This window comes from Ascidia mentula, chromosome 6 (assembly GCF_947561715.1).
Source record: "Ascidia mentula chromosome 6, kaAscMent1.1, whole genome shotgun sequence".
Classification (NCBI taxonomy): Eukaryota; Metazoa; Chordata; class Ascidiacea; order Phlebobranchia; family Ascidiidae; genus Ascidia; species Ascidia mentula.
In genome coordinates, this window is record NC_138571.1 from 18,431,933 (window position 1) to 18,449,841 (window position 17,909).

The 17,909-nt window shown below is 37.3% G+C and overlaps 6 protein-coding genes across 6 annotated transcripts; all 6 read left to right on the forward strand.

Annotated features, from left to right (window-relative positions):
- Positions 1-3,259: 3,259 nt before the first annotated feature.
- On the forward strand, positions 3,260-4,150 carry LOC145907372 (putative methyltransferase DDB_G0268948). Its single transcript, XM_082994790.1, has one exon. The coding sequence runs from the start codon at positions 3,260-3,262 to the stop codon at positions 4,148-4,150; it is 891 nt and encodes a 296-aa protein (XP_082850916.1).
- A 1,852-nt stretch (positions 4,151-6,002) lies between these two features.
- On the forward strand, positions 6,003-6,755 carry LOC145907373 (putative methyltransferase DDB_G0268948). Its single transcript, XM_082994791.1, has one exon. It carries the CDS (start codon positions 6,003-6,005, stop codon positions 6,753-6,755), a length of 753 nt encoding a protein of 250 aa, XP_082850917.1.
- Positions 6,756-8,483: 1,728 nt separating this feature from the next.
- Positions 8,484-9,377, forward strand: LOC145907374 (putative methyltransferase DDB_G0268948). Its single transcript, XM_082994792.1, has one exon. It carries the CDS (start codon positions 8,484-8,486, stop codon positions 9,375-9,377), a length of 894 nt encoding a protein of 297 aa, XP_082850918.1.
- Positions 9,378-10,515: 1,138 nt separating this feature from the next.
- Positions 10,516-11,271, forward strand: LOC145907375 (uncharacterized). The gene has a single exon (XM_082994793.1). It carries the CDS (start codon positions 10,516-10,518, stop codon positions 11,269-11,271), a length of 756 nt encoding a protein of 251 aa, XP_082850919.1.
- Positions 11,272-12,264: 993 nt separating this feature from the next.
- Positions 12,265-13,158, forward strand: LOC145907376 (malonyl-[acyl-carrier protein] O-methyltransferase-like). The gene has a single exon (XM_082994794.1). The coding sequence runs from the start codon at positions 12,265-12,267 to the stop codon at positions 13,156-13,158; it is 894 nt and encodes a 297-aa protein (XP_082850920.1).
- A 993-nt stretch (positions 13,159-14,151) lies between these two features.
- On the forward strand, positions 14,152-15,045 carry LOC145907377 (uncharacterized). Its single transcript, XM_082994795.1, has one exon. It carries the CDS (start codon positions 14,152-14,154, stop codon positions 15,043-15,045), a length of 894 nt encoding a protein of 297 aa, XP_082850921.1.
- Positions 15,046-17,909: the final 2,864 nt, after the last annotated feature.

A 17,909-nucleotide genomic window follows, 5' to 3' on the forward strand; every position in this document is an offset into this window, starting at 1 on the left:
TTCTCAGATACTCAACCTAAGTTCGCAAACAATGTTTTCAGGTTTTTAATATAGCATAAAAAGAAATAACTCGAAACAAGCACAATGCTTATCATATTAGTTTGTATACGCAACGCCGGGTCTGTTAAATTCTTTTAATTCTTTTCAGAAGAAAAAAAACTGCGAAGATTGCCAAGATTTAACTTGCCACATTCAACCCTTGACAGCATTTAGACATGATATTTGTTAAACTATTATGCCCAAGGGGTGCCCCTCCCCTTAAAGAAAAAGCATACAATGTCATGCACTAGTGATTTTGCCTTTTTTCCTGTGTACTTGTCTTGACCTAGTGCTGTTGACTTCATAGTCAATTGCTACTGTTTGTGGAGCTGTGAGAAGCTATGGTGTTTAAAATACATTTAATTAACTTGACATGTTCGTGGGGGATGGTTCCTTTTTTTTAATTACACTTCTTTAAAGTGATTTCCCCTGGGGAAGGTGACTGTTACACAGAATGGAAAAAATTCAATGTGGTAATTGGTATCTGAAGTAAAGAAGTCTGATCAAGCAATTATTGTCAATGTCAATCTATATGCCCTTGAGGGACATGCCAAGGCTTAGAGGGCCATTTCAAGTTTACTTATTGAAGAACTTATTCACAAATGAAGCTTATGGATATGCGATGGTGGACACAGCCTGTACTAAAATGGTATGTGGCGAAAAGTGGTTTAACACATAAGAAAGATTTGTTTCTTACCATACAGCATGCTTACCTGCCAACATTTCTGTTAAGTGCATCATTGAAACTGAAATTGTTTCTGAAAATATTCCACTTTTGAGTAACGCATAATTAAAATCAGCAGCAACAAATATTGATTAGAAAAATGTTTGAATCAAAATGCTCGGGGTGATGTTAATGTCTTTCATTAAGTGGACAATATTGTGTTTAAATTACTCCCTGTCGATTTGCAGGAAACAGTGAGTCTTTAAAGAAGGTTTCCATGAAGTTACACAAACAATTTGGACATGCTTCGGTTGAAAATTTAAAGAGACTTTTGGATAGAGCCGGAATATCGTTTTCACATCACAAAGACTTAATTAGAAATGTTGTTGAAAACTGTAATGTGTGTAAGCTACACAAAAAGGCACCAGCTACACCTATTGTCAGCTTACCATTTGGTGAACGATTTAATGATTGAGTTGCAATGGATTTACATCATGTAAAGTCCAATGTTTGGTATTTCCATATGGTTGATATGTTCAGTTGTTACAGTAATGCTTGTGCAATAAAAAAAAATGTCAAGTGTAATTGTTAGAAGTTCTCGAAAAAGTTGGATAAGTCTTTTTTTACCATGTAAATTGTTATCTGACAATGATCTTGAGTTTGATACCTTTGAGTTTTGTGATATGTGTTGATTTCTGTGATACCACCACTGCATTTTAAGACATGGTGGTCAGTTTGTATGTGTACATGTGTGTAGAGTCCAGCCTGTCAATGAAGACAATTGTTCTGTTGAGGAGTCACTTTCTGGTCCTGTTGTTTCGAATGCTAGTGTTGAGCAAAGAAGAAATGTGACTGAATGTAGTGATTCTTGTTCTGAGTCTGATGAAGAGAACTTCTTATGCAGATCAAACAGATATTTCTTTTTCACTATCTTTTTCACATCAAGCGATGATGCGATTGTGTGTGATCCGGCAAAACGTAACAAAAAATTGAGTTGTTTCCTTTCAAAGCAAGGGTGTAAAACACACCGCAACAATTTTAAGTTAGGCTGACAAAGGAAAATACAAAAATTGGCACAATAATATATGTTTCTTGGGTGCAAACTATTTGGAGTTTATAACTTTGAAAATGAAAAAATATATGTTTCATCTCCAGAACTGCAATTTGCAAGAAGTTTAAACAAAGATTTATTTTAGTAGGGCAGGAAAATTAACTGTTGCAGATGGCTCGCCTGAGCAGGAAGAAGAATAACAAACTGAAGTTATTTGTCATATGCAAGAGGTTTCTTTCAGTGAAACAAAGCAGACTGGGTTGATTTTCAGGGAGAATAATGTCTACACTGAAGTGCCTGTTCCAGATTTTCAATATAAAATTGTTTCTATACAATGGAGAGGGTTTGAAGATTCTACATAACACTTAGAAAAGGATTCGCCTACCTGCTACAAAGATACTCTTAGGACATTTTTGTTTATTGTACAACAAAAGGGATGGACTCTACGGAGCATTGACATAAAGATCGCATTTCTTCAAGGTAAAACAATTGAAAGGAATATTTACATTCATCCATAAGTGTTGTGGAAGTTGAACAAATGTGTTTATGGTTTTGTGGATGCATCAAAAAAATGGTATGATAGAGTCAGGAAATTCATGCTTGGCAAGAATGGGAAGCCTTCTCAAATTGATCCTACTGTGTTTTATTAGCACAATGTGTTGCAGCTTGATGGTGTTATTACTATTTATGTTGATGATTTTCTCTGGGCTGGGACAAAGAACTCCAAGCAAACAATTGTTCAAGCTATGTGACAAGATTTCCTAATTGACAAGGAAAATGAAAAAGTCTTCAAGTACATTGGGCTGGAAATACCTCAAAACCCCAATTGAATTGTAACAAGCCAAATTCAGTACATTGCCAACTTAAAAACCATTCCTGTTGTATCAAAAATTACAACGTATAGAGCAGGATTTTTGTGCCTCTAAAAAGGATAAACTACATTCAAAAATAGGTCAGATGCTTTGGTAAGTAGTCAAACATGTCTTGATGTCATTTTCGGTACCTGCATATTGGCAACAGGATTTAAAGATACCAAAGTAATAGACCTGATTTATTGCAACAAACTTATGGTCATTTCACGAACAAAAAAACTAGATCTATGTTACATATACTTGGTAAGCTGCAAGAACATAAAGATTATAGTTTTTGTCGATGCTGCATTTGCTAAATTACCAGAAGTAGGAAATCATGGAGCACATTTCATATTTTTAGTCGAAGATAGTAACCAATGTAATTTAATAAGTTGGCAGTCCCTGAGAATCCGAAGAGTGGTTCGAAGCACATTGGCCGCAAAAAGTGGTACCCCTCCCCTTAAAGAAATAACACACGATGTCATGCACCAGTGATTTTGCCTTTTTTCCAGTGTGCTTTTGACCTTGTGGACAGTTGCTACTGTTTGCGGAGCTGCAAGGAGTGATGTTGTTTTGTTTACATTTAACTAATTAGAATAATAAACACTTAATATTAAACATTAGAAACTGAAACAAACATTTCTTTAAAACAAAATGGCAATCGCTCTATATGAGGACAAAACACTTGTCAAAAACTACAGCGAATTCAGACCAAGATACGGACAACAAGTTGTAGATTGTGTTTTACAAGAAATGGAAAAGGTTTCAGGTTTAAAACCAAAATATCAACTCATGGTTGAAGTTGGTTGTGGAGGGGGACAAGCTACCAACGTCTTTGCTCCGTATTTCGACAAAGTCTTGGCTTCAGACATCAGTGAAGAGCAAATCAAAGAAGCAAAACGACAAAATCAACACCAACATGTGACGTATAGCCTTGGACCAGCTGAAAAAATTAAAGTTGCAAATACAAGTGTTGATTTATTGCTTGCAGCGCAATCTGCCCACTGGTTCGACTTGGGAAAGTTTTTGGTCGAAGCCAACAGAGTACTTAAACCAGATGGAACACTAGCACTAATACACTATTCTGGTGCAATAGCAACACCAAAAATCGACGGTAAATTTCAAGAACATTCAAGGACAATAATGAAAAATATTTTTGAGGAAATCATATTAGCATATCCAGGCGAGCATTACAAGCAGCACTGGGAAATCCTCAACAACTATCCAAATATTTACAGACAAATTCCATCTTACAACACACGCCGTGTTACAGTAAAACAAACATACGACTGGACATTTGCAAATGTGAAAGGTATGTTTAAGGCGATCGACGTTTATACAACTTACATGGAGACAAAGAGGAATGAGATATTGGATGTCAAAGGTCAAGTTACCGATGACGACATGAAAGCTGTAGACCTGGCAGAAGTTTTCGGCAACAAAGTAAAACATGTTCTTGGTGTTAAGGAAATAGATGACAAAGAACTTCAACTAAAGATGGAGTTTGAAATGTTTGTTATTGTGGCAAATAACCTACAATCATAAACGTCATTTGTTTACAAAATATTTCTGCTCGTTCTGTTGCAAGTTATGTGATTCTGTAAAAAGTTGTTGTTCATAAAATGTACAATAAAGCAAATCCATTACTCTCAACGAATTCAAAACATATGACGTAATCTGCCAGTTGACTACCGGATGTAAATTTTCATCGGTTGGCACGTCCACTTAATAAATCGTCTCACGTCTGTGACGAAACAAACTGCACACGTGCATCAAAAAAATATCCCATGCATGCCTGAGCACAGGTGAAACGGTACGTTACGGATCATTAACCACACACGGTCAAAGTTGTTTTCGCAGCAAAAACATCGACAGTCTGCCTCCTTTCAAAAATTGAAAATGTCTTGGGAGCGTGTAAAAAAGACCAGTTCCACATGATAATGTAGTCCATTCAAAATTGTTAAAATAACACATCTCGTACATCGTGCATCGTGCATCGTGCATCATAACAGTGAGGTATTCATGAGTAACAATGATCATGGCATTTAGTCTCAATATAAGTGTAAATAGAAAATATAAATGCAAGTGAAAAGGATCAATTCTGGCGAAGCACAAGAAATTTTGAACACAAATGTGAAAAACCACTGACATAAGATATCAACAGAAACTTGTACACTTATAGCAAAACTTTTATAAATTTCAGAAACTGAACATCAACAGCACATTTGAAGCACAATGACACTCCCTCTATGTGAGGACAAACAACGATCTTCAGTTGAGAGCTGATTTTGACATATTTATGCTGGTCGCAAACAACTTGCAAGTTTGAAATACTTTCGTGTGTTTCAACGCACTTTTGTTTGAAAGACAACAACTGTAGAAAGCACGTTAACCCAACAAGCTAAGATATTAATTTTGCAAGATTAACTGTAGGTGGGGAACCAGATATTGCAGGTGTTTTGCATCTCCTTTTATGTTCACATCGTCAATATTTGCATTGCGCAATACTTGCTTAATAAAATATTCTATCAAGCTTTACACAAAATAGCCAAAAGTTAACTCATTATATGAATACCTACTGATTTCTTAGGGGCGAACAGCCCTTGAATAACACATACTTTTAAAATACGTCACAAATGCACCAAAGCGTTACGTATTCCCTCGGCCGGAACGAAGACATGAAAGCTCGAAATGAAGACGGATGAGAAGTTGTTGTCCGCAGAGCTGACGCTTGGGCAACATTATTATTTATTTCTGTATACATCATAATGGAAAGTCGCGGTGATTATCTACCACTCTTTTACACACAAGCCTTACAAATTTTGCTACTCTTCCGCATACAACACAGCGCAGACAGACTTTTAGCTGCACCAATGAAAAAGTCGAAGGTTTGTTCTTCGGCAAAAAATGAAGACAAAATCGGCCACAAATGCAGTCAACCTTTTCCACAAAGTCGAACTTGGCAGTGCGATCTCTACTTGCAGTCAGAATTGTTTGCAAGAAGTGTGTTTGCAGAATAGATCAGACCGTTCTTAATTTTGTTTTCGTATGGGACATCTAATAAACTGTAAGGTATGAGTTGGTATATGATCGGAAGTATTGCACGGCGCAAGTGCTATGTAGAAGATTTTTTAACAACAACATAAATATTTTCAAAACCTATCCTTTTTGAGAAATTTTTTGAAATTAATTGGGGTAAACAATTTTGACACTACATTTTTAACAGGATTTTGTGTTGAAACAATTGGAAAAAGGTACAATGATGCACGCTGTCTACGAAGATGAAGCGCTTGTGAAAACTTACAGTGAATTTAGACCAAAATACGGACAACAAGTTGTTGATTGTGTTTTACAAGAAATGGAAAAGGTTTCAGGTTTAAAACCAAAATATCAACTCATGGTTGAAGTTGGTTGTGGAGGGGGACAAGCTACCAACGTCTTTGCTCCTTATTTCGACAAAGTCTTGGCTTCGGACGTCAGTGAAGAGCAAATAAAAGAAGCAAAACGACAAAATCAACACCAACATGTGACGTATTGCCAAGGTCGTGCCGAGGATATTAAAGTAGATGATGGAAGTGTTGATTTGCTGTTGGCAGCAGAAGCGGCTCATTGGTTTAATTTTGAAAAGTTTTTTATTGAAGCTTTCAGAGTACTTAAACCACATGGTACATTGGCCCTCATCCACTATACATATCCGGAGGGCACACCTAAAATCAATGGTAAATACCAAGATTACCTGAGAACGGTCACCAGAAATGTTTTCGAAAAAATTTTGTTGGAAAATGCAAGCGAGCACCACAAGCAGCACTTGGAAGTCTTCAAAAACTATCCAAACATATACAGACAAATTCCATCTTACAACACACGCCGTGTTACAGTGAAACAAACGTACGACTGGACATTCGCAAGTGTGAAAGGTATGTTTAAGTCAATCGACGTTTATACAACTTACATGGAGAAAAAGAGGAATGAGATATTGGATGTCAAAGGTCAAGTAACCGATGACGACATGAAAGCTGTAGACCTGGCAGAAGTTTTCGGCAACAAAGTAAAACATGTTCTTGGTGTTAAGGAAATAGATGACAACGAACTTCAACTAAAGATGGAGTTTGAAATGTTTGTTATTGTGGCGAATAACCTACAATCATAAACGTCATTTGTATACAAAATACTTCTGCACGTTTTGTTGAAAGTGATGTGATTCTGTAAAAAGTTGTTGTTCATCAATTGTACATTAAAGCAAATCCATTACTCTCAACGAATTCAAAACATATGACGTAATCTGCCAGTTAACTACCGGATGTAAATTTTCATCGATTGTCACGTCCACTTAATGAATCGTCAAACGTCTGTGACGAAACAAACTGCACACGTGCATCAATAAAATATCCCATGCATGCCTGAGCACAAGTTAAACGTTACGTTATAAGTCATTACCCATAAACGGTCAAAGTTGTCTTCGCAGCAAAAACATCGACAGTCTGACTCCTAAAGCGATAATGTCTTGCGGAGTGTAAAAAAGACTAGTTCCACATGCTAATTTAGTCCATTTAAAATTGTTAAAATAACACATCTCGTACATCGTGCATCATAACAGTGAGGTATTCATCAGTAACAATGATCATGGCATTTAGTTTCAAAATCAGTGTAAATAGAAAATAATGCAAGTGATCAGCATCAATTCTGGCGAAGCGCAAGAAATTTTGAAAACAAATGTGAAGAACCACTGACATAAGATATCAACGGAAACTTGTACACTTATAGCAAAACTTTCATAAATTTCAGAAACTGAACATCAACAGCACATTTGAAGCACAATGACACTCCCTCTATGTGAGGATAAACAACGATCTTCAGTTGAGAGCTGATTTTGACATATTTATGCTGGTCGCAAACAACTTGCAAGTTTGAAATACTTTCGTGTGTTTGAACGCACTTTTGTTTGAAAGACAACAACTGTACATAAAAGCACGTTAACCCAACAAGCTAAGATATTAATTTTGCAAGATTAACTGTAGGTGGGGAATCAGATATTGCAGGTGTTTTGCATCTCCTTTTATATTCACATCGTCAATATTTGCATTGCGCAATACTTGCCTAACAAAATATTCTGTCAAGCTTTACACAAAACAGCCAAAAGTTAACTCATTATTTGAAAACCTACTGATTTCTTAGGGGCGAACAGCCCCTGAATAACACATACTTTTAAAATACGTCACAAATGCATCAAAGCGTTACGTATTCCCTCGGCCGGAACGAAGACATGAAAGCTCGAAATGAAGATGGATGAGAAGTTGTTGTGCGCAGTGCGATTAACCAAATGGTTTGAGTTGAATTGCTCACAAACAGTGGCAGACGATCGGCGTCAATTTCTGTATACATCATAATGGAAAGTCGCGGTGATTATCTACCACTCTTTTACACACAAGCCTTACAAATTTTACTACTCTTCCGCATACAACACAGCGCAAACAGACTTTTAGCTGCACCAATGAAAAAGTCGAAGGTTTGTTCTTCGGCAAAAAAATGAAGACAAAATCGGCCACAAATGCAGTCAACCTTTTCCACAAAGTCCAAATTGGCAGTGCGATCTCTACTTGCAGTTAGAATTGTTTGCAAGAAGTGTGTTTGCAGAATAGATCAGACCGTTCTTAATTTTGTTTTCATATGGGACATTTAATAAACTGTAAGGTATGAGTTGGTATATGATTCGAAGTATTGCACGGCGCAAGTGCTATGTAGAAGATTTTTTAACAAAAACATCAATATTTTCAAAACCTATCCTTTTTGAGAAATTCTTTGAAATTAATTGGGGTAAATGATTTCGACACTAAATTTTTAACAGGATTTTGTGTTAAAACAATTGGAAAAAGGTACAATGACGCACGTTGTCTACGAAGATGAAGCGCTTGTGAAAACTTACAGTGAATTCAGACCAAGATACGGACAACAAGTGGTGGATTGGGTTTTGCAAGAAATGGGAAAGGTTTCAGGTTTAAAACCAAAATATCAACTCATGGTTGAAGTTGGTTGTGGAGGGGGACAAGCTACCAACGTCTTTGCTCCTTATTTCGACAAAGTCTTGGCTTCAGACATCAGTGAAGAGCAAATAAAGGAAGCAAAACGACAAAATCAACACCAAAATGTGACATATTGCCTTGGACAAGCTGAAAGCATTTCAGTGGAAAATAAAAGTGTGGATTTGTTGCTTTCTGCCGAGGCGATCCACTGGTTTGATTTGGATAAATTCTTTGCCGAAGCTTCACGAGTATTAAAGAAAAACGGAACATTGGCAATACTTGGTTACTGGGAACCAGAAATGGCGCCAAAAATCGATGGAATTCATCACGAGGAATTAAAAACAGTCATAAAAAGGATTTTGTCAAGTATTGAACTGGATTTTGCAAACGAGCAGTTGGCAAACTATAACGAACTTGCGACAAAGTTTGCCAACGTTTTTCGTCAAATACCGTCTGACAACAAACGTCAATTTGAAGTGAAACAAATTTACAACGACTGGACTCTGGCAACGGCAAAAAGCTACATGCGCTCCTTAGACGTGCACAACACATACATGAAAACAAAATGTTCTGAAACGTTAGCAAGCAAGGGAAAAGTAACAGAGGAAGATATAAAGGAGTTTGATTTGGCAGAATTGTTTGGCAGCAGAGTGAAAGAGCAACTCGGAGTACCGGATATCGCCGACAACGATCTTCAGTTGAGAGCTGATTTTGATATATTTATGATGGTCGCAAATAACTTGCAAGTCTGAAATACTTCCGTGTGTTTAAACGCATTTTTGTTTAAAAATCAACAACTGTAAAAAAAAACGAAGTTAACACAACAAGCTAAGATGTTAATCTTGCAAGATTTACTCGAGGTGGGGATCATATTTTATATTCACAGCGTCAATATTTGCATTGCGCAATACTTGCTTAATAAAATAGTCTGTCAAGCTTATTACAAAACAGCCAAAAGCTAACCCATTATGCGAATACCGAATGTTTTCTTGGCGGCCGACAGCTCGTGATTAACAACACATGCTTTCAAAATACGTCACAAATGCACCGAAGCGTTACGTATTCTCCGGAACGAAGAAATAAAAGCTCGATATGAAGATGGATGAGCTAAGTTGTTGTTTGAAGTGCCATAAACCGAATGGTTTGAGTTGAATTGCTCACAAACAGTGGCAGACGATCGGCGTCAATTTTAATGAGTACAGAAGCTGACGATGACGATGACGATTGGGGAATTTTATTATTTATTTCTCAATACACTATAACAAAAAGTCGCGTTGATTATCTGCCACTCTTTCACACACAAGCCCAACAAATTTTACTACACTTCCTCATACTACACAGCGCAGCCAGCCTTTTTGCTGCTGCGATGAAAAACTCAACGGTTTGTTCTTCGGCAAAAAAAGAAGAAGACAAAATTGGCAACAAATGCAGTCAAGCTTTTCCACGAAGTCGAACCTAGCAGTGCGTTCTCTGCTTGCAGTTAGAATTGTTTGCTAGAAGTGTGTTCGCAGAATAGGGCTGACCGTTCTTAATTTAGTTTTCATATGGGACATCTAACAAACTGTAAGGTATGAGGTATGTGATTGGAAGTATTACACGGTGCAAGTGCTATGTACAAGACTTTTCAACAACAACGTCAATATTTTCAAAACCTTTGTTTTTTGTGACATTCTTTGAAATTAATTGGGGTAAATAATATTGACACTAAATTTTTAACAGGATTTTTGAGCTGAAAGAATTGAAAAAGGTACAATGACGCACGCTGTCTACGAAGATAAAAAGCTTGTGAAAACTTACAGTGAATTTAGACCAAAATACGGACAACAAGTGGTGGATTGGGTTTTACAAGAAATGGAAAAGGTTTCAGGTTTAAAACCAAAATATCAACTCATGGTTGAAGTTGGTTGTGGAGGGGGACAAGCTACCAACGTCTTTGCTCCTTATTTCGACAAAGTCTTGGCTTCAGACATCAGTGAAGAGCAAATAAAGGAAGCAAAACGACAAAATCAACACCAAAATGTGACATATTGCCTTGGACAAGCTGAAAGCATTTCAGTGGAAAATAAAAGTGTCGATTTGTTGCTTTCTGCCGAGGCGATCCACTGGTTTGATTTGGATAAATTCTTTGCCGAAGCTTCACGAGTATTAAAGAAAAACGGAACATTGGCAATACTTGGTTACTGGGAACCAGAAATGGCGCCAAAAATCGATGGAATTCATCACGAGGAATTAAAAACAGTCATAAAAAGGATTTTGTCAAATATTGAACTGGATTTTGCAAACGAGCAGTTGGCAAACTATAACGAACTTGCGACAAAGTTTGCCAACGTTTTCCGTCAATTACCGTCTGACAACAAACGTCAATTTGAAGTGAAACAAATTTACAACGACTGGACTCTGGCAACGGCAAAAAGCTACATGCGCTCTTTAGACGTGCACAACACATACATGAAGAGAAAGTGTGATGAAATGTTAGCAAGCAAGGGGAAAGTAACAGAGGAAGATATAAAGGAGTTTGATTTGGCAGAATTGTTTGGCAGCAGAGTGAAAGTGCAACTCGGAGTCCAGGATATCGCCGACAACGATCTTCAGTTGAGAGCTGATTTTGATATATTTATGATGGTCGCAAATAACTTGCAAGTCTGAAATACTTCCGTGTGTTTAAACGCATTTTTGTTTAAAAATCAACAACTGTAAAAAAAACGAAGTTAACACAACAAGCTAAGATGTTAATCTTGCAAGATTTACTCGAGGTGGGGATCATATTTTATATTCACAGCGTCAATATTTGCATTGCGCAATACTTGCTTAATAAAATGGTCTGTCAAGCTTATTACAAAACAGCCAAAAGCTAACCCATTATGCGAATACCGAATGTTTTCTTGGCGGCCGACAGCTCGTGATTAACAACACATGCTTTCAAAATACGTCACAAATGCACCGAAGCGTTACGTATTCTCCGGAACGAAGAAATAAAAGCTCGATATGAAGATGGATGAGCTAAGTTGTTGTTTGAAGTGCCATAAACCGAATGGTTTGAGTTGAATTGCTCACAAACAGTGGCAGACGATCGGCGTCAATTTTAATGAGTACAGAAGCTGACGATGACAATTGGGCAATTTTATTATTTATTTCTCAATACACTATAACAAAAAGTCGCGGTGATTATCTGCCACTCTTTCACACACAAGCCCAACAAATTTTACTACACTTCCGCATACTACACAGCGCAGCCAGCCTTTTTGCTGCTGCGATGAAAAACTCAACGGTTTGTTCTTCGGCAAAAAAAGAAGAAGACAAAATTGGCAACAAATGCAGTCAAGCTTTTCCACGAAGTCGAACCTAGCAGTGCGTTCTCTGCTTGCAGTTAGAATTGTTTGCTAGAAGTGTGTTCGCAGAATAGGGCTGACCGTTCTTAATTTAGTTTTCATATGGGACATCTAACAAACTGTAAGGTATGAGGTATGTGATTGGAAGTATTACACGGTGCAAGTGCTATGTACAAGACTTTTCAACAACAACGTCAATATTTTCAAAACCTTTGTTTTTTGTGACATTCTTTGAAATTAATTGGGGTAAATAATATTGACACTAAATTTTTAACAGGATTTTTGAGCTGAAAGAATTGAAAAAGGTACAATGACGCACGCTGTCTACGAAGATAAAAAGCTTGTGAAAACATACAGTGAATTCAGACCAAAATACGGACAACAAGTTGTTGATTGGGTTTTGCAAGAAATGGGAAAGGTTTCAGGTTTAAAACCAAACTTTCAACTCATGGTTGAAGTTGGTTGTGGAGGGGGACAAGCTACCAACGTCTTTGCTCCTTATTTCGACAAAGTCCTGGCTTCAGACATCAGTGAAGAGCAAATAAAAGAAGCGAAACGACAAAATCAACACCAACATGTGACATATTACCTAGGACAAGCTGAAAGCATTTCAGTGGAAAATAAAAGTGTTGATTTGTTGCTTTCTGCAGAAGCGGTCCACTGGTTTGATTTGGATAAATTCTTTGCCGAAGCTTCACGAGTATTAAAGAAAAACGGAACATTGGCAATAATTGGTTACTGGGCACCAGAAATGGCGCCAAAAATCAACGGAATTTATGACGAGGATTTAAAAACAGTCACAAAAAGGATTTTGTCAAGTGTAGCACTGGATTTTGCAAACGAGCAGTTGGCAAACTATAACGAGCTTGCGATCAAGTTTGCCAACGTTTTCCGTCAAATACCGTCTGACAACAAACGTCAATTTGAAGTGAAACAAATTTACAACGACTGGACTCTGGCAACGTCAAAAAGCTACATGCGCTCCTTAGACGTGCACAACACATACATGAAGAGAAAGTGTGATGAAATGTTATCAAGCAAGGGAAAAGTAACAGAGGAAGATATAAAGGAGTTTGATTTGGCAGAATTGTTTGGCAGCAGAGTGAAAGAGCAACTCGGAGTGCCGGGTATCGACGACAACGATCTTCAGTTGAGAGCTGATTTTGATATATTTATGATGGTCGCAAATAACTTGCAAGTCTGAAATACTTCCGTGTGTTTAAACGCATTTTTGTTTAAAAATCAACAACTGTAAAAAAAACGAAGTTAACACAACAAGCTAAGATGTTAATCTTGCAAGATTTACTCGAGGTGGGGATCATATTTTATATTCACAGCGTCAATATTTGCATTGCGCAATACTTGCTTAATAAAATAGTCTGTCAAGCTTATTACAAAACAGCCAAAAGCTAACCCATTATGCGAATACCGAATGTTTTCTTGGCGGCCGACAGCTCGTGATTAACAACACATGTTTTCAAAATACGTCACAAATGCACCGAAGCGTTACGTATTCTCCGGAACGAAGAAATAAAAGCTCGATATGAAGATGGATGAGCTAAGTTGTTGTTTGAAGTGCCATAAACCGAACGGTTTGAGTTGAATTGCTCACAAACAGTGGCAGACGATCGGCGTCAATTTTAATGAGTACAGAAGCTGACGATGACGATTGGGCAATTTTATTATTTATTTCTCAATACACTATAACAAAAAGTCGCGGTGATTATCTGCCACTCTTTCACACACAAGCCCAACAAATTTTACTACACTTTCGCATACTACACAGCGCAGCCAGCCTTTTTGCTGCTGCGATGAAAAACTCAACGGTTTATTCTTCGGCAAAAAAAGAAGAAGACAAAATCGGCCACAAATGCAGTCAAGCTTTTCCACGAAGTCGAACCTAGCAGTGCGTTCTCTGCTTGCAGTTAGAATTGTTTGCTAGAAGTGTGTTCGCAGAATAGGGCTGACCGTTCTTAATTTAGTTTTCATATGGGACATCTAACAAACTGTAAGGTATGAGGTATGTGATTGGAAGTATTACACGGTGCAAGTGCTATGTACAAGACTTTTCAACAACAACGTCAATATTTTCAAAACCTTTGTTTTTTGTGACATTCTTTGAAATTAATTGTGGTAAATAATATTGACACTAAATTTTTAACAGGATTTTTGAGCTGAAAGAATTGAAAAAGGTACAATGACGCACGCTGTCTACGAAGATAAAAAGCTTGTGAAAACTTACAGTGAATTTAGACCAAAATACGGACAACAAGTTGTCGACTGGGTTTTGCAAGAAATGAAAAAGGTTTCAGGTTTAAAACCAAAATATCAACTCATGGTTGAAGTTGGTTGTGGAGGGGGACAAGCTACAAACGTCTTTGCTCCTTATTTCGACAAAGTCTTGGCTTTAGACGTCAGTGAAGAGCAAATAAAAGAAGCAAAACGACAAAATCAACACCAACATGTGACATATTACCTTGGACAAGCTGAAAGCATTGCAGTGGAAAATAAAAGTGTTGATTTGTTGCTTTCCGCAGAAGCGGTCCACTGGTTTGATTTGGATAAATTCTTTGCCGAAGCTTCACGAGTATTAAAGAAAAACGGAACATTGGCAATACTTGGTTACTGGGAACCAGAAATGGCGCCAAAAATCAATGGAATTTATCACGAGGAATTAAAAACTGTCACAAAAAGGATTTTGTCAAGTATTGAACTGGATTTTGCAAACGAGCAGTTGGCAAACTATAACGAGCTTGCGATCAAGTTTGCCAACGTTTTCCGTCAAATACCGTCTGACATGAAACGTCAATTTGAAGTGAAACAAGTTTATAATGACTGGACTCTGGCAACGGCAAAAAGCTACATTCGCTCTTTAGACGTGCACAACACATACATGAAAAGAAAGTGTGCCGAAACGTTAGCAAGCAAGGGAAAAGTAACAGAGGAAGATATAAAGGAGTTTAATTTGGCAGAATTGTTTGGCAGCAGAGTGAAAGAGCAACTCGGAGTCCAGGATATCGACGACAACGATCTTCAGTTGAGAGCTGATTTTGACATATTTATGCTGGTCGCAAACAACTTGCAAGTTTGAAATACTTCCGTGTGTTTAAACGCATTTTGTTTGAAAGACAACAACTGTACATAAAAGCGCGTTAACACAACAAGCTAAGATATTAATTTTGCAAGATTAACTGTAGGTGGGGAATCAGACATTGCAGGAGTGGCATGAATTTATATTTCATCTCATCTTCGCATTGCCGATTGTATTTTCATTGCGCAATACTTGCTTTGTAAAAAATTTTGTCAAGCTTTACAGAAAACAACCAAAAGTTAAACCATTATGAGAATACCGTATGTTTTCTTAGTGGCTGACAACTTATGTTTTACATTGCTTTAATGTAGGCCACAAATGTACTGAAGCGCTACGTATTCTCTCGGCCCAAACGAACAAATAAAAGCTCGAAATAAAGATGGTCGTGCTCAGTAGTTGCTTGCAGTGCAATTTACCCAATGGTTTGACTTGTAAACGTATTGTTCAAGCTGCTAGGTGACTTATAACATTCTTATATATCAAACATGTAAAATACTTTGTTTTGCTTTTTCCGTGCAAATACAGCCAATTGTAATGCTTTTACATTTACTTAGAAAACACACGAGAGCAAATTTGCAGTAGAAATATATTGCTATGAAACCACTGGGCTGATATATCAGATATATATTTGTTACACTGTGACAAGCAGTTTTTGTCCCTAGCGTTCAATGAATTGGAGAAAACACAAGCAGAAAAAAGTTGGCCAAAAAGCATCCAAGCGTTAATGCAACGCAGAAAATCGTCAGATGGGTTGGAATGTATAATAGAGCTGTGAGATGAGTGTGCAAAAAAAGTCCAGACTGCTGTCATTTTGGATTCGCAGATGCTTAACGAAGGTTCGCAAACAGTGTTTTCAAGTTCTTAATGTGGCATGAAAAGAAATTACTCGGAACAATCGTAATGTTTGCAGTGTTAGTTTGTATACAAAACGCCGTGTGTTCGTCAATTTCTTTCAGTGCTCTTCAAAAGAAGAAAAAAAAAATCTAACTCACAGCATTTAACTTTTGACGGCTCTTTTAGCAAAAAACGCCGGAGAAACAGCGCAAAGATTTTAAACTAAAACCTGAAACAAATACTTATTTAAAACAAAATGACAAACGCTTTATATGAGGACAAAACGCTTGTTAAAAATTACAGCGAATTCAGACCAAGATACCGACAACAAGTTGTAGATTGTGTTTTACAAGAAGTGGAAAAGGTTTCAGGTTTAAAACCAAAATATCAACTCATGGTTGAAGTTGGTTGTGGAGGGGGACAAGCTACCAACGTCTTTGCTCCTTATTTCGACAAAGTCTTGGCTTCAGACATCAGTGAAGAGCAAATAAAAGAAGCAAAACGACAAAATCAACACCAACATGTGACGTATAGCCTTGGACCAGCTGAAAGCATTTCAGTGGAAAATAAAAGTGTCGATTTGTTGGTTTCTGCAGAAGCGGTCCACTGGTTTGATTTGGATAAATTCTTTGCAGAAGCTTCACGAGTATTAAAGAAAAACGGAACATTGGCAATACTTGGTTACTGGGAACCAGAAATGGCGCCGAAAATCAATGGAATTTATCACGAGGAATTAAAAACTGTCACAAAGAGGATTTTGTCAAGTATTGAACTGGATTTTGCAAACGAGCAGTTGGCAAACTATAACGAGCTTGCGATAAAGTTTGCCAACGTTTTTCGTCAAATACCGTCTGACAAGAAACGTCAATTTGAAGTGAAACAAGTTTATAATGACTGGACTCTGGCAACGGCAAAAAGCTACATGCGCTCTTTAGACGTGCACAACACATACATGAAAAGAAAGTGTGCTGAAACGTTAGCAAGCAAGGGAAAAGTAACAGAGGAAGATATAAAGGAGTTTGATTTAGCAGAATTGTTTGGCAGCAGAGTGAAAGAGCAACTCGGAGTCCAGGATATCGCCGACAACGATCTTCAGTTGCGAGCTGATTTCGACATATTTATGCTGGTCGCAAACAACTTGCAAGTTTGAAATACTTCCGTGTGTTTAAACGCATTTTGTTTAAAAGACAACAACTGTACAAAAAAGCACGTTAACACAACAAGCTAACATATTAATTTTGCAAGATTACCTTTAGGTGGGGAATCAGACATTGCAGGAGTGGCATAAATTTATATTTTATCTCATCTTCGCAGTACCTTGTGTATTTGCATTGCGCAACACTTGCTTTGTAAAAAATTTTGTCAAGCTTTACAGAAAACAACCAAAAGTTAAACCATTATGAGAATACCGTATGTTTGCTTAGTGGCTGACAACTCATGTTTTGCATTGCTTTAATGTAGGCCACAAATGTACTGAAGCGCTACGTATTCTCTCGGCCAGAACGAAGAAATAAAAACTCGAAATAAAGATGGTCGTGCTCAGTAGTTGCCTGCAGTGCAATTAACCTAATGGTTTGACTTGTAAACGTATTGTTCAAACTGCCAAGTGACTTTTAACATTCTTATATATCAAACATGCAAAATACTTTGTTTTGCTTGTTCTGTTGCAAATACAATGTTTTCAAGTTCTTAATGTGTCATGAAAAGAAATTACTCGGAACAATCGTAATGTTTGCAGTGTTAGTTTGTATACAAAACGCCGTGTGTCTGTCAATTTCTTTCAGTGCTCTTCACAAGAAAAAAATTGTTAAGGTTCGTAAGATCTAACTTACAGCATTTAATTTTCAATGTTACTAGAACAACTTCGTGTCCACGCTTCTAGTTTTAGAAAACATGTTTCGCTTTTTATTGAGCATCTTCAATTCTACAAACAAAATAAACAGAAAAGACATAGTTAATGCTAAAATGATAAAACGATAAAACTGGCCGAACAGTAGAAACCTCTGGTGCTAACATTCTAGACAGCACTC